Source organism: Cyprinodon tularosa, unplaced genomic scaffold (assembly GCF_016077235.1).
Source record: "Cyprinodon tularosa strain WSP-4 unplaced genomic scaffold, ASM1607723v1 ctg211, whole genome shotgun sequence".
Lineage (NCBI taxonomy): Eukaryota > Metazoa > Chordata > Actinopteri > Cyprinodontiformes > Cyprinodontidae > Cyprinodon > Cyprinodon tularosa.
Window position 1 is genome coordinate 1,050,902 of NW_024038781.1, and position 12,645 is coordinate 1,063,546.

The 12,645-nt window shown below is 43.1% G+C and overlaps 1 protein-coding gene across 5 annotated transcripts in view; it reads left to right on the top strand.

The window, feature by feature from the left end:
- The window catches only part of dscamb (Down syndrome cell adhesion molecule b), a 185,949-nt gene that overhangs the window by 26,285 nt on the left and 147,019 nt on the right, over window positions 1–12,645 (top strand). For all 5 annotated transcript variants that reach the window (XM_038285537.1, XM_038285541.1, XM_038285538.1 and 2 more), the window contains exons 2-3: window positions 3,185–3,502; window positions 4,525–4,671. In XM_038285537.1, coding sequence (XP_038141465.1) covers window positions 3,185–3,502; window positions 4,525–4,671 — 465 coding nt within the window. The remainder of the gene's footprint in view (window positions 1–3,184; window positions 3,503–4,524; window positions 4,672–12,645) is intronic.

Sequence of the window (12,645 nt, forward strand, 5' to 3'; positions counted from 1 at the left end):
AGAACCGTCATAATTAGACTTCCCTGGACATATAGAAGGATGCACCAAATGCCTGCATTTTCTTTTTTAAACACTTTCATATAAACTGGAAAATTACATTAATTGTTTCCCGGACTATGAATCCTTAGCAGGCATATATTGCCTTTAAATCACTATAGAGCAGTAAAGACTATAACCACAAATGTGAATTTAATTAATAGATACACAATATATAAATGTACACATTCAGCACAATTATTATATATAAACAAATAGATGGATTCAGTCATTAGAGTACCCTGTTACAGAAAGCTAGCAGGCTGGCCTGGAGGCTGAGTCACAGCTGACATGTTGAAGAGGGTGATTATTTTCCAGGAGCTAAATTTGACCTGAAAATATTTCATAGGGTTTTTCCAGCTTCCTGTTTTAACACAACTGAATAAAATTATTGGATCACATCCTCACTCTGCTAATGGGAGATTTATTTGAGTCAGCTTTAATGGACAATGGTCGCATCCAATATGTTTCTAATTTGCTTATATTTCCATCTGAAAAACTCACACGAAGAGAAAAAAAAAAAATTAGGAAAAATTTATTGATACAATTACTTTGTCTTTGGAGCTCAGACCTCAGCAGGAAACATAGCACTTAATTTTGATAGATATGCATGAACAGGAGCAAATAATAGGGCTGTTTCCCCCCCAGGCCTGAAATTATTGGTGGAGTGGAGATACTGTAGATGAAGTTGGTCAGTCTGTAGACTGCTGGTTAGCGAGACGGTATGCTGAGCTTAATGGGGAGATCCAGTGGATTGTGTGAGCTGATACAGAGCTTCACTAAGGGACCTGGAAAATGGAAGTCCAGTTGGATAACACGGGTTGAGATAACCTGTCCATAGTGAGCAAGCATGAAGCGACAGTGGAGAGGAAAAACTCCCCGCTGGGAAGAAACCTCTGGCAGAACCAGGCTCAACATAGCGGTCTTCTGCCGGAACGGTTAAAATGAGACAGGGAACGCAGTAAGAGTCCGGGAGGAATGATGAAGCTTTAGCTACGATGGTGGAGGAGGGGCTGGAGGTGGGTTGAAACGGTGTCATCTGAATGAAGTCACACAGCGCATCTGCCGCCTGTGCACAGGAGCAGACAGGTGCGTATTGGAGACCTTTTAAGATAGACTTTGGATGCTGATTGGCTTTCGTGGAGGTGTGGTTCAAAGCTGATTGGCTGTGTCGCTGGTGGATGAAGGAAAACAATGAGTTTCTTCAGTTGAACTTCCGCCTAGGCTCCATTATATATGCCAAAAGTTGCAGCCAGACTCCACAGTGTAGCAGATGAATGCGGGATAGTCCTCCAACTAGCTAATAGGCTCATGTTCCACTGCAGGAAACTTTTCCACGAACAAGGCATAGTTTTTTTGGAGTAATTATTACCGTCTGTATTTATACCCTCTTTACATGGGCAGAAACATGACAGATCCTGGTAGTTTGACTATAAGTTTTAAATTTTTCACAGGAGCTCTTGATGTATTGTGGTAGTACTTAATATGGGTACCGGTACATTTTAATTCAGTCATAGCAATTTAAAAAGCTCCAATTTAATGTAAACTTTAGCTCCAAATATTGTACATTATTTATACCTGTGTAAAATAGCCTGTGGTGAAAGGGGTAAATATTTTATACTTATTTTTTATTATTTTGAATTAATCAATATGCTAAGAGGCATGAAATAATACAATCAGAATCCTCTTGGATCATTAACAGATTTAAAGTTGTGCTGCTGCTGTTGCTGAATCTGGCTGCTTGATGTTTTCATTGTTGTATCAGTCCTATTACTAACAACATCTTTGTTTGCATTATTTCCATACATTCTGCTATCTTTTAAACAATGTGCAAACGTATTCGGTTGTACAGCTGTAAAGGATTTGGTCACTCTCAGGTTCTCTTAAAATGATCTAAAATTGATCTTAAGTGTAGAAGGCTTAACTTTCTCAGTATCAATGAAACAAAGATTATGGCAAAACGAAACTAAGTACAAACCAAAATTTCATGCATGTATAAAATTGAGCAAAACAAGCATTATTATTCTTTAATTTTTAGCTACAGTTAATTTTCTCCATCCGTTAATGTACTGGATACTGCAGCAAACCTGGCAGTAAAAACATCCTTCACTAATGATAACTTCTGCTTGCAATCTTAAAATTACTCAAATTACATGAAGATTAATTTCCCTTATTTATCAATGTGTGTGCCACCTTTTTAAAATGTCGTTTCTGTTTTAGACTTTGTCCACATTTCTGCAGCAGAAATATGTCAACAACTTTCATAAAAAAAGAAGCACAGGTATATGGCGTATCAGGAACATGGTAATCATTATTAAAGACCATTTCTAATCTGTAACGGCACATAAAATTAGTGTGGACATGCCTACGTAAACAGGTTACTCGACTGTCTCATTGCTGGTACAGAGCTGCTCGAGCAGAGAAAAGGATGAAAACGTCTGCAATTTGAAACCTTGTTAGGAATTTATGAAGTGCTAAAATGCCTTCTCCCCAGAGAGCCAAGCCAGCTGCCAGTGCCACTGCGAGCCGTTTAGTGCAGAGCCTCGTCACCAGGCTGAGATGGCAACCGTTATGCACACAGTAACTGTGCTTTGCCTGAAATGCAAACAAACTCAGCCTTTCATATCTGCTGGCCTGGCTTTTACATCCTAAAATCAAACAGCTGTAGATTTCCATGAAGCTAATTGGCCCAACATTGACATTTATTACCCTCCTTTCCTCTAGAGAATATTCCTGCATTTAGTACATTCATTTTTCCTTTACTCTGATACAGTTTTAAATGGGAACTTCTGTGCAGTCATGGAAATGTGCCTTATTTCCCAATTTACAGAAGTTCATTAGAATTCAATGATCCCAATTTCCTGGAAATGTAGAATTAAGAAACGAATTTGATTTTTTTATATAGATAAACATACTTTGAATATCTATGTTAGTCTCTGATCTCATATTACATTTTTTACCCAACTCATTTTAATTTATGATAGATCACAGAGATTTATATGATTGCAGTTTATTTCAGATTTGGACATTTTTTATATAATCCATGTACAAAGAAGTACACCTAAGCAATAACAAAGATACGGCACACTAGAACTGTTGACCAAAATGCTGGTTTAAAAACTAAAATCTTGCCTTTTCTTTTTTACAGTTTTCGGTGAAGATCTTCATTCCAGCCTATACTTTGTCAATGCATCTCTGCAAGAGGTAGTATTTGCCAGCACAACGGGAACTTCGGTTCCCTGTCCCGCTGGGGGTGCTCCGCCCGCTTCGCTGCGGTGGTATTTGGCTACCGGCGAGGAGATCTACGATGTCCCGGGCATCCGTCACGTCCACACCAATGGAACCCTCCAAATCTTCAACTTCCTGCCATCCAGCTTCAGCAAGCTGATCCATGACAACACGTACTACTGCACTGCCGAGAACCCTTCTGGCAAGATCAGGAGTCAGGATGTCCACATCAAAGCTGGTAAGTCTGCTGAGGAGACGTGACAATGGCAAATTTTCATGAGGGTCCGATTAATGAACTGGTGTTAATAAAGAGAGTACAAAACTTGAGGATATGAAGTCAGTACATCTCACATTGGTAAAAATTAGAAAGTGGAATGAATACACAGTTCTGAGGGTCTGCAGTTTTTTTTTTCTTAGTTTAAAATGTGAATTTAATTAACTTGTTACACCAGATTAATGCTGACCAAGATCGCTTGATAATTGCTAATCTGATTTTAATCGACGTGCATTTACTGTATCCTCTACCTGGCAATAGTAAAACTAGCCAGTTTGATAGATTAGAGCTTTGCAGATCACCCACAGTTGATATAAATGACAGTGGCTGAGATACCATCGCTGAGATGAGGTTAGAGCTTTCGCTTCATAGTCTCCAAAGTAGAAACTCAATTTACCTGTTTTTTAGATGGTCTGTTTGGGAGAACATTGCTTGTGTCTATTGAGAAACATAACTCCCTATCCATCCGTCCATCCTTTCATTCCTAGGGGTCTTAGAAATATTTGATTCTTTTAAGTAATTCAAGAAATAATTTCTAAATCAGGACTGTTCAAGGCTCTGCCCACGATCCCTCAAAATGTCCTGGACTTCGTTTTAAAAATGGCACAGCTTTGGTTTGATGATGTTGACACAAAAAAAAAAAAAAAATGGATGGTACTTTTTTTCTGAAGCCAGTTAAAATCTTCCTAGAACCAAACGCACCAACAATTCCTCCTTTATTAAACAGCTTTCCTACTTTTGATTAAATTTAAGAGCAAACAACAACTTATGAGTGACTTTTACTCAAAATAGATCTGGATGCAACTGTCTATTGCAAGGTTTTGAAAAAAAAAGAATGATCCATATGTTTTTTAGAAGAAAATGCATCAAACTGATGAAGAAGTATAGAGTAACCAATGCAAACTTTATTTGTTTGTCAGTTTAATATGAAAAATTCATTTTTTAATTTTTTAATGCCATTGTTTGTGTTTATTCTTGCTGACTAGTTTCGCGGGAACCCTACACTGTCAGAGTGGCTGACCAGAAGGCTATGCGAGGCAGTGTGGCCGTCTTCAAGTGCATTATCCCCGCCTCGGTGGAGGCCTACGTCTCCGTCGTATCATGGGAGAAAGACACAGTTTCACTGAGCTCAGGTATGACAAGTTAAACTTCTTCAGCTCCTGTGGCTGCAAGCAGCGTAAACTTGATAACCTTCGGTAAAACTTTTAGGTAAAACTGAGATAAAATGGAATAAAATATAATTTTTTTGGATGTTTTAGATAAAAAATGGCAAAAGGTAACATTTTATTTGTGTTATTAAATAGTTGACTGAGGAATTGTTGGCTCATCTCTCATTGGTCTCTATTGTTTGAGAAATATCAGCCGTGAGTCATCTTCATACATGGTTCTTGTTGCTGTATGTCAGGACTCTGCATACTCTATGGCTCAGTCTCCTCACTAGCCAGAGGATGTTGATAACTGTCAGTTTCAATCACTGACTTTCTCTCCCCTGCACACACTCCCATGCCAGGCAACTCCATTTTGAGTCCAGCAAGGGGGTAAAGTGGCTCAGTTTACATAGCGTTACATTACACTGACCTAGTTACCTGCCTTGCTTGAATCCAGCAAAACAGCATGACAACACAAGGCACCAGACTGCTCAGTTGGTCGAGTTTTTACTCATGTGAAATGGGATGCATATCTCTTTGATTGCTCCATGTGCCGCCCGCTGGCCGGTTCCTGCTCCGTGCCGAAGCGTTCGGGGACCTGTAAGTGAGCCCTTGATGTCATTTGACTGAGGGCAGAATCTGGGACAGTGTTTCGGTGGCATTTTAAACGTGTCTGTTCAAGCATGAAGATGTGTCTTCTGATCCATGCCACAGACTTACTTACTTGAGGTTTCCCAAGCTGCTCGCAGAGAGCTGCAGGTTGAAGACAACGGCAGATGTCACGGGGATTGAGCAAATATGCAGCATGCAGATATGATTATGTTCTGCAAATGAAATGAATCATGGAGACAAGGTTTTTTTTTTATGTCGAGCTCTGAAATACAGTATCTCCATTGTCAAGGTTTAATATACAAAATTACATTTCATTTAATCAAACACAAGTTTGTTTACAGTAATCTGGCAACCTTGTAGAAGTAATTTAAGTTAAGTATTTGTTTGTTTTCTACATAATATCTCAGACAAAAAGTAGCACCAAAGTATGTTTTTAAAAGAATATAATACGAATTTTAAAATTGGTTGTTTTCCACCCCACACATTAAACTGGTATCACTAAATAAAATGCAGAGAAAATAATATCATCAAGTCAAGTGTGTAACTTAATCTCCAGGTTGGTGAAAGTCTATTAGGGTTTGTTGGAGACACTGTGTTTGGGAACATTACTTAAAAAAGGTAACTAGTTATAGTTACTAATTACCTCTCCCATAAAGTAACTGACCTAGAAACTCAGTAACGCGGTTACAGCTACATCTAGTTACTGGGCAAAGTAACTAAGAAGTTACATTTCTAAAATCTTGATTAATTTGACTATTTTTTCTATTACTGTAACTTCCAAAACAGTTGTGAGATTAGTTATTGAATACTGAATGTTTCATTTTAGTTGACCAATTATATCTATATTGAAGCAAAATGACATATCTGAAAACGTTTACTAATCTCTGTTAAATAGTATGTTTAACATATATAATAAAAGAACAATAAAGCAAATAAGATGTTTAAGAATTTGATATTTATGCAAATTAATGCTGAAATGCTGAACACCCGCCCACTTTACTCAGCCAATCGTATGCCTGTATCTCAGCTGTTGCTCTGTCTTTGCACAGAGAGATCTCTCAACCCACAGCAGAGAGAATGCACTGATGGAAATCCATTAGATTGACAGGGTTAAAGTAACTTGCCACGTCAGATTTCAAGTAATGTACAGTAATGGCGTTATCAGTCTTCAAAAAATAATAAGGTATAATCCTATGTTACTAAAAAAATAATATAAAATAATGTAAGTAATTAACGCTGGTTGGAGAACATAAAAGCAGTTAGCATCATAAAGACCAATGAATACAGCAGACAGGTCACAGGGATGAGTAATGTGTGTGTGGCATACCTGCAAGACATGAGCATCCACCTTAACTTACATGTCAAGTACACATAGAACCAATCAAGAAGCTCATGGCACAGGTATGTTGGAAGGAAAACTATTAGTTCTGCACCAATCTGGCCCAAAAAATGATTGGCTAAACGAAAGCCAAAGTGAATAAAATTTGAAGACATGTAGTGGACACAACAAACAAGTGAAAGATGGTACTTTTTATTTGGGTTTTCAGGAATCGTCTATAAGAAGGAAAATTATGAATCTGCAATACCATGACGGCAGCAGTTAGAAATGGGAAAAATGGAGGCTAATAAGGACAGAGGTTTCACTTTCTGACCCAACTATATCCCAAAAGACAAGGTCCGTGTCAAGGATTTACAACAATTCCTACACCATGTATCATTCTTTCTCTACGCAGAATTTCTTTTGTGTCATGATCGGTACACTAATGTGACCCAATTATGCAGAACACCACGACACAGGAAACAGATGAAAAGTTAACAGAGTTTATTGAAGACAATCCAACGATAGTATGTTCTGGTTATGGTCCTGGGCAAACGGGTTCACCGGAGTCTGTGAGGAAGACAGTTAGTTAGCTGGGCTCTTAGCGGTTTGTCCTTTGATAGTCTCTGGTTTGTACCTTGTGGGTCCTTGAATGGATCTTGGAGAGGAAGGTTGTTGGAACTGGAGAGAGTCTGATTAGCTGAGTCCGTTAGCTGCTTCAGCGTCTTGCTTCTGAAAGGTAGCTTACCTTGACTTAGGATCTCCAGCTCTTGGTCCAGAGCTGCAAGAGAATCCAGGGGAAGTCTTCAGGTTTGGCTCTGAGGGCAGGCTCGGTGGGTTAAGCTCTTCCAGAGCTTCACGAAGGAGAATCAGATTTTCCTGGAAAAACAGAGACAAGATTAGGATCCTGTCAGGATCTCAGAGCAAGCAAAGTTCTCAGAGGTTCAGGGCTTAGGTGCTAACCAACTGGCTCAACACTGCGGCGTTGAGGCAAGGTCTGAAGACAGCTTAAGTAGAGGGTCCTCCTGATGATGGTAACGAGCAGCAGCTGTGCAGAGGGCTCTGCTCAGGAGGATCCACGGCGGACTCTGCTGGAGAAGAGAGGTACTTCTCCAGCTTCCAACAGTACCCCCCCCTCAACGACCGCCCCTTGGCGGTCCGGAGGAAGTAGATGGGCAGGAACGCTCATACTCCTCGATCAGGGAAGGATCGAGGATGTAAGAGCCGGGAACCCACTGACGGTCTTCAGGTCCGTAGCCCTCCCAGTCGACGAGGTACTGCCAGCCGCGACCTCGTCGACGGGAGTCCACGATGCGACGGACGGTAAAAGCCGGGTGGCCATCGACTTCCAGGGCGGGTGCTGGGGAGTCGGATGGCGGGCACAGAGGGCTCGAGACTACGGGCTTGACCTGAGAAACATGAAAGGTGGGGTGGATGCGAAGACTCGGAGGTAACTGGAGACGGACTGCGGAGGGACTGATGACCTGGGAAACCTTAAATGGACCGATGAATCTGGGAGACAGTTTCCGAGACATTCCCTTGAGGGGAATGTCTCGGGTGGACAGCCATACCTCCTGTCCGATGGCGTACTCGGGAGCGGGACGTCTCCTGGAGTCGGCAAAAAGTTTGGTGGTCTCTGATGATTTGTTGAGGGTGGTGATGGTTTCTTTCCAAATCCTTTGACAGCGACGGATGTGTTGGTTGATGGTCTTGACTGCTATCTCCTTTTCATCTGCGGGGAAAAGTGGTGGTTGGTATCCATGACTGACCTGAAATGGTGACTGGCCGGTGGAAGCTGATCTCTGGGAGTTATGGGCGTACTCGATCCAAGGTAGATACTGGCTCCAGTCGGTGGGGTTGTTGGAAGTTAGGCAGCGGAGGGTGGATTCTAGGTGCTGATTCATGCGCTCGGTCTGACCGTTGGATTGTGGATGATAACCTGAAGTCAAGGCAGACTTACAGCCCAGAGCTGAACAGAAGGCTTTCCAAACTTGTGAAACGAATTGAGGACCACGGTCTGATAGGATTTCCTGGGGAATGCCATGTAATCTGAAGACGTGTTTCACGAGAAGCTGAGCAGTCTGGAACGACGAGGGGAGCTTCCTGAGAGGGACTAAATGACAGGACTTGGAAAAACGGTCAACGATGGTGAGTATAGTGGACATACCTCGAGAGATGGGGAGACCAGTGACGAAATCTATGGCAATGTGGGACCATGGACGTGAAGGAATCGGAAGGGGTTGTAACAGACCAGAGGGTGGCTGATGCGAGGCCTTGTTTCTAGCACAAATGGGGCAGGCCAGCACATATTCCTTTACGTCCCTGTGGAGAGTGGGCCACCAGAAGCGTCTGGTGATGAGAGCGATGGTTCTACTGACTCCAGGGTGGGCCGAGAATTTGGCAGTGTGCATCCATTGAATGAGCCTGGACCTGACGGAAGACGGAACATAAGTTCTGTTAGCCGGACCGTTACCTGGGTCGGGTTCCGTGGCCAGGGCGGAGTTAATAAGATCGGAGATCTCCCAGTTCACGACTCCCACAGTACAAGAGGCCGGGAGGACTGGCTCTGGTGTCTCGGGTTGATCGACGGAGTATAGGCGCGAGAGGGAGTCTGGTTTCACATTCTTAGATCCTGGTCTGTAGGAGATAACGAGATTAAATCTGGAGAAGAAAATGGACCACCTGGATTGACGAGGGTTGGCCTGTTTGGCAGACTGGATGCTAGCAAGGTTCTTGTGATCAGTCCAGACTAGAACCGGGTGCTCAGCTCCCTCTAACCAGTGTCTCCACTCCTCCAACGCCAATTTGATGGCTAATAGTTCTCGATCTCCAACGCCGTAGTTCTGTTCTGCTGATGAGAGTCTGCGAGAGAAAAAAGCACATGGATGAATCTTTTGATCTGAGTCGAGTCTCTGGGAAAGGACGGCTCCAACGCCAGAATCCGAAGCATCGACCTCCAGGATGAACTGTTTAGAAGGGTCGGGCTGAATTAACACTGGTGCTCTGGAAAACAAAGATTTCAGTTTGTCAAAAGCAGACTGAGCTTCGGGAGTCCATTGAAAATTCCTCTTAACTGACGTTAAAGAGGTCAGAGGTTGAGCCGTCTGGCTATAATTTCTAATGAAACGACGGTAAAAATTGGCGAACCCCAAAAACCTTTGAAGCTGTTTTCGATCTTCAGGAATCGGCCAGTCCAAAACCGCCTTTATCTTGTCCTCAGCAGGCTTAACCTGCCCGCCCTCGAGCACAAACCCCAAAAAGGTCACTGATGGTTGGTGGAACTCACACTTTTCTGCCTTGACGAATAACTTGTTCTCCAGTAGCCTCTGTAACACCAGGCGGACATGTTTCTTGTGCTCAGTTAAGTTCCGTGAATAAATGAGAATGTCGTCTATATAGACAAAGACAAACACATTTAAAAAGTCTCTGAGAACATCATTCACTAGTGCTTGAAAGCAGGCGGGGGCGTTTGTTAAACCAAAAGGCATTACCAGGTACTCGAACTGACCTAATGGTGTCTTGAAAGCAGTCTTCCATTCATCTCCTTCTCTGATTCTGAGGAGATGATATGCGTTTCTCAGATCCAATTTGGTGAAGACTGTTGCCCCCTGAACAGGTTCAAAAGCAGAGGCTAGGAGAGGCAGAGGGTACTTATTCTTTATGGTGATTTGGTTCAACCCTCTGTAGTCAATGCATGGTCTTAACGAACCATCCTTCTTGCCAACAAAAAAGAAACCAGCACCCAAAGGAGAAGAGGACGGGCGAATAATTCCAGCAGCTAAAGACTCGTTAATATACTTCTCCATTGTCTCTCGTTCTGGCTTGGAGATGTTATATAAACGGCTGCTGGGTAACGGTGCACCAGGTAACAACTCAATAGCACAGTCATATGGTCTATGTGGTGGAAGGGACGTAGCACTGACCTTACTGAAAACCGGGGCCAAGTCATGGTACTCAAAGGGAACTGAAGATAGGTCAGGAGAGTCCATCTCTCCCCCACCCCTAGGAGGCCCCACCACGGGGGCTGCCGACCGAAGACAAGTCTCATGACATGACGTAGACCATGCTTCCACGTGACGTTCAGACCAATTAATGCGTGGGTTGTGTTTCTCCAGCCATTCGAATCCAAGCACCAACGGGGAACATGCGGAGGGAATAACAAAAAATGTGATAGTTTCACGATGGTTACCTGAGAGGAGGAGCTCGAGGGGTTGGGTTTGATGAGTAACTTGGTGGAGATTTTTCCCATCAATGGCAGAGACACGGAGGGGTTGAGAAAGAGGAACAGTTTCAATCATCAATTGTTGAACGAGGTTAGAGTCTATGAGGTTCCGTTCACAGCCTGAGTCAATAAAGGCAGAAAAAGAGAGGTTCTGATTATTACAAAACAAGGTGGCAGGCAGCATCAATCGAGGAGATTTCTTAGAGTTGGTTTGGCCCGCCAGACTCCTCAGATCCTCTGGCGGGCCCTGCCTTTTGATTTTGCCGGGCAGGAAGCAATGAAATGTCCACTTTCACCACAATAGATGCAAAGTCTGCTCAAAAAACGTCTTTGTCTCTCCTCAGGAGTAAGCCGAGTGTGTCCCACCTGCATAGGTTCGACCTCCGTACCACCAGAATATGAAGCCTGAAAAGGCAGAGGGAGGGACTGGGCTTTTGGTCGGTCTGTGGGAGGAGAAGAAACAGTCACAATATTTGATGCAGAAGTAGAGGCGTGAGACCCAGAATTTCTTAACTTAGAGCTGTTTCTGGCTCTAATTCTGTTATCCAATCTAATTGTTAGTTTAATTAGATCCTCAAGGGAGGCTGGTTCGTCGAGAGTTGCCAGTTCGTCTTTAATATTCTCATTTAAGGCCATGAAATAAGCTCCCTTCAGAGCACTTTGATTCCATCCGGAAGCTGCTGCCTTAACCCGGAAGTTGATTGAAAAATCAGCCACAGATGAATCTCCCTGCTTAATACTGAAAAGAGCACGAGAGTCAATTGTTTGATCAGTTTCCTGATTAAAAACCTGGGAGAATTCAGAAATGAAATCAGAGTATCGGCAGTTGAGACTTTCATCTGAGGGAAATCTGGCCTGGGCCCACTCCAAAGCTCTTCCTGTTAGTTGAGAGAGAATAAAGGTTATTTTCTTAAAGTCCGTCGAAAAGCTGTTTGGAGAGTTCTGGAACAATAATCTGCACTGAAATAAAAATCCTCTGCAATCCTTCATATTACCAGAGAATTTTTCAGGAAGGCTTGGGCGGAACTCTGATGACGTCACTGCTGGTGACCTCGGAGGGGGAACTGGACCCGGAAAAGGTTGCGCTGCCGGTGTGGCGTTAGCACTGTTCATGAAATTAGCATAGCTCTGAAGCTTTTGATTGTTAGTTTCCACAAGACAGTATAACTCACGGAGAGTCTGAGCTTGTCCATAAATTTGTGCATCTTGCTCCTCCAATCGACGGCGGATGTGTTCTGCTGGGCCTGGTGTTTGGCCGCAGTGTTCTGTCATGATCGGTACACTAATGTGACCCAATTATGCAGAACACCACGACACAGGAAACAGATGAAAAGTTAACAGAGTTTATTGAAGACAATCCAACGATAGTATGTTCTGGTTATGGTCCTGGGCAAACGGGTTCACCGGAGTCTGTGAGGAAGACAGTTAGTTAGCTGGGCTCTTAGCGGTTTGTCCTTTGATAGTCTCTGGTTTGTACCTTGTGGGTCCTTGAATGGATCTTGGAGAGGAAGGTTGTTGGAACTGGAGAGAGTCTGATTAGCTGAGTCCGTTAGCTGCTTCAGCGTCTTGCTTCTGAAAGGTAGCTGACCTTGACTTAGGATCTCCAGCTCTTGGTCCAGAGCTGCAAGAGAATCCAGGGGAAGTCTTCAGGTTTGGCTCTGAGGGCAGGCTCGGTGGGTTAAGCTCTTCCAGAGCTTCACGAAGGAGAATCAGATTTTCCTGGAAAAACAGAGACAAGATTAGGATCCTGTCAGGATCTCAGAGCAAGCAAAGTTCTCAGAGGTTCAGGGCTTAGGTGCTAACCAAC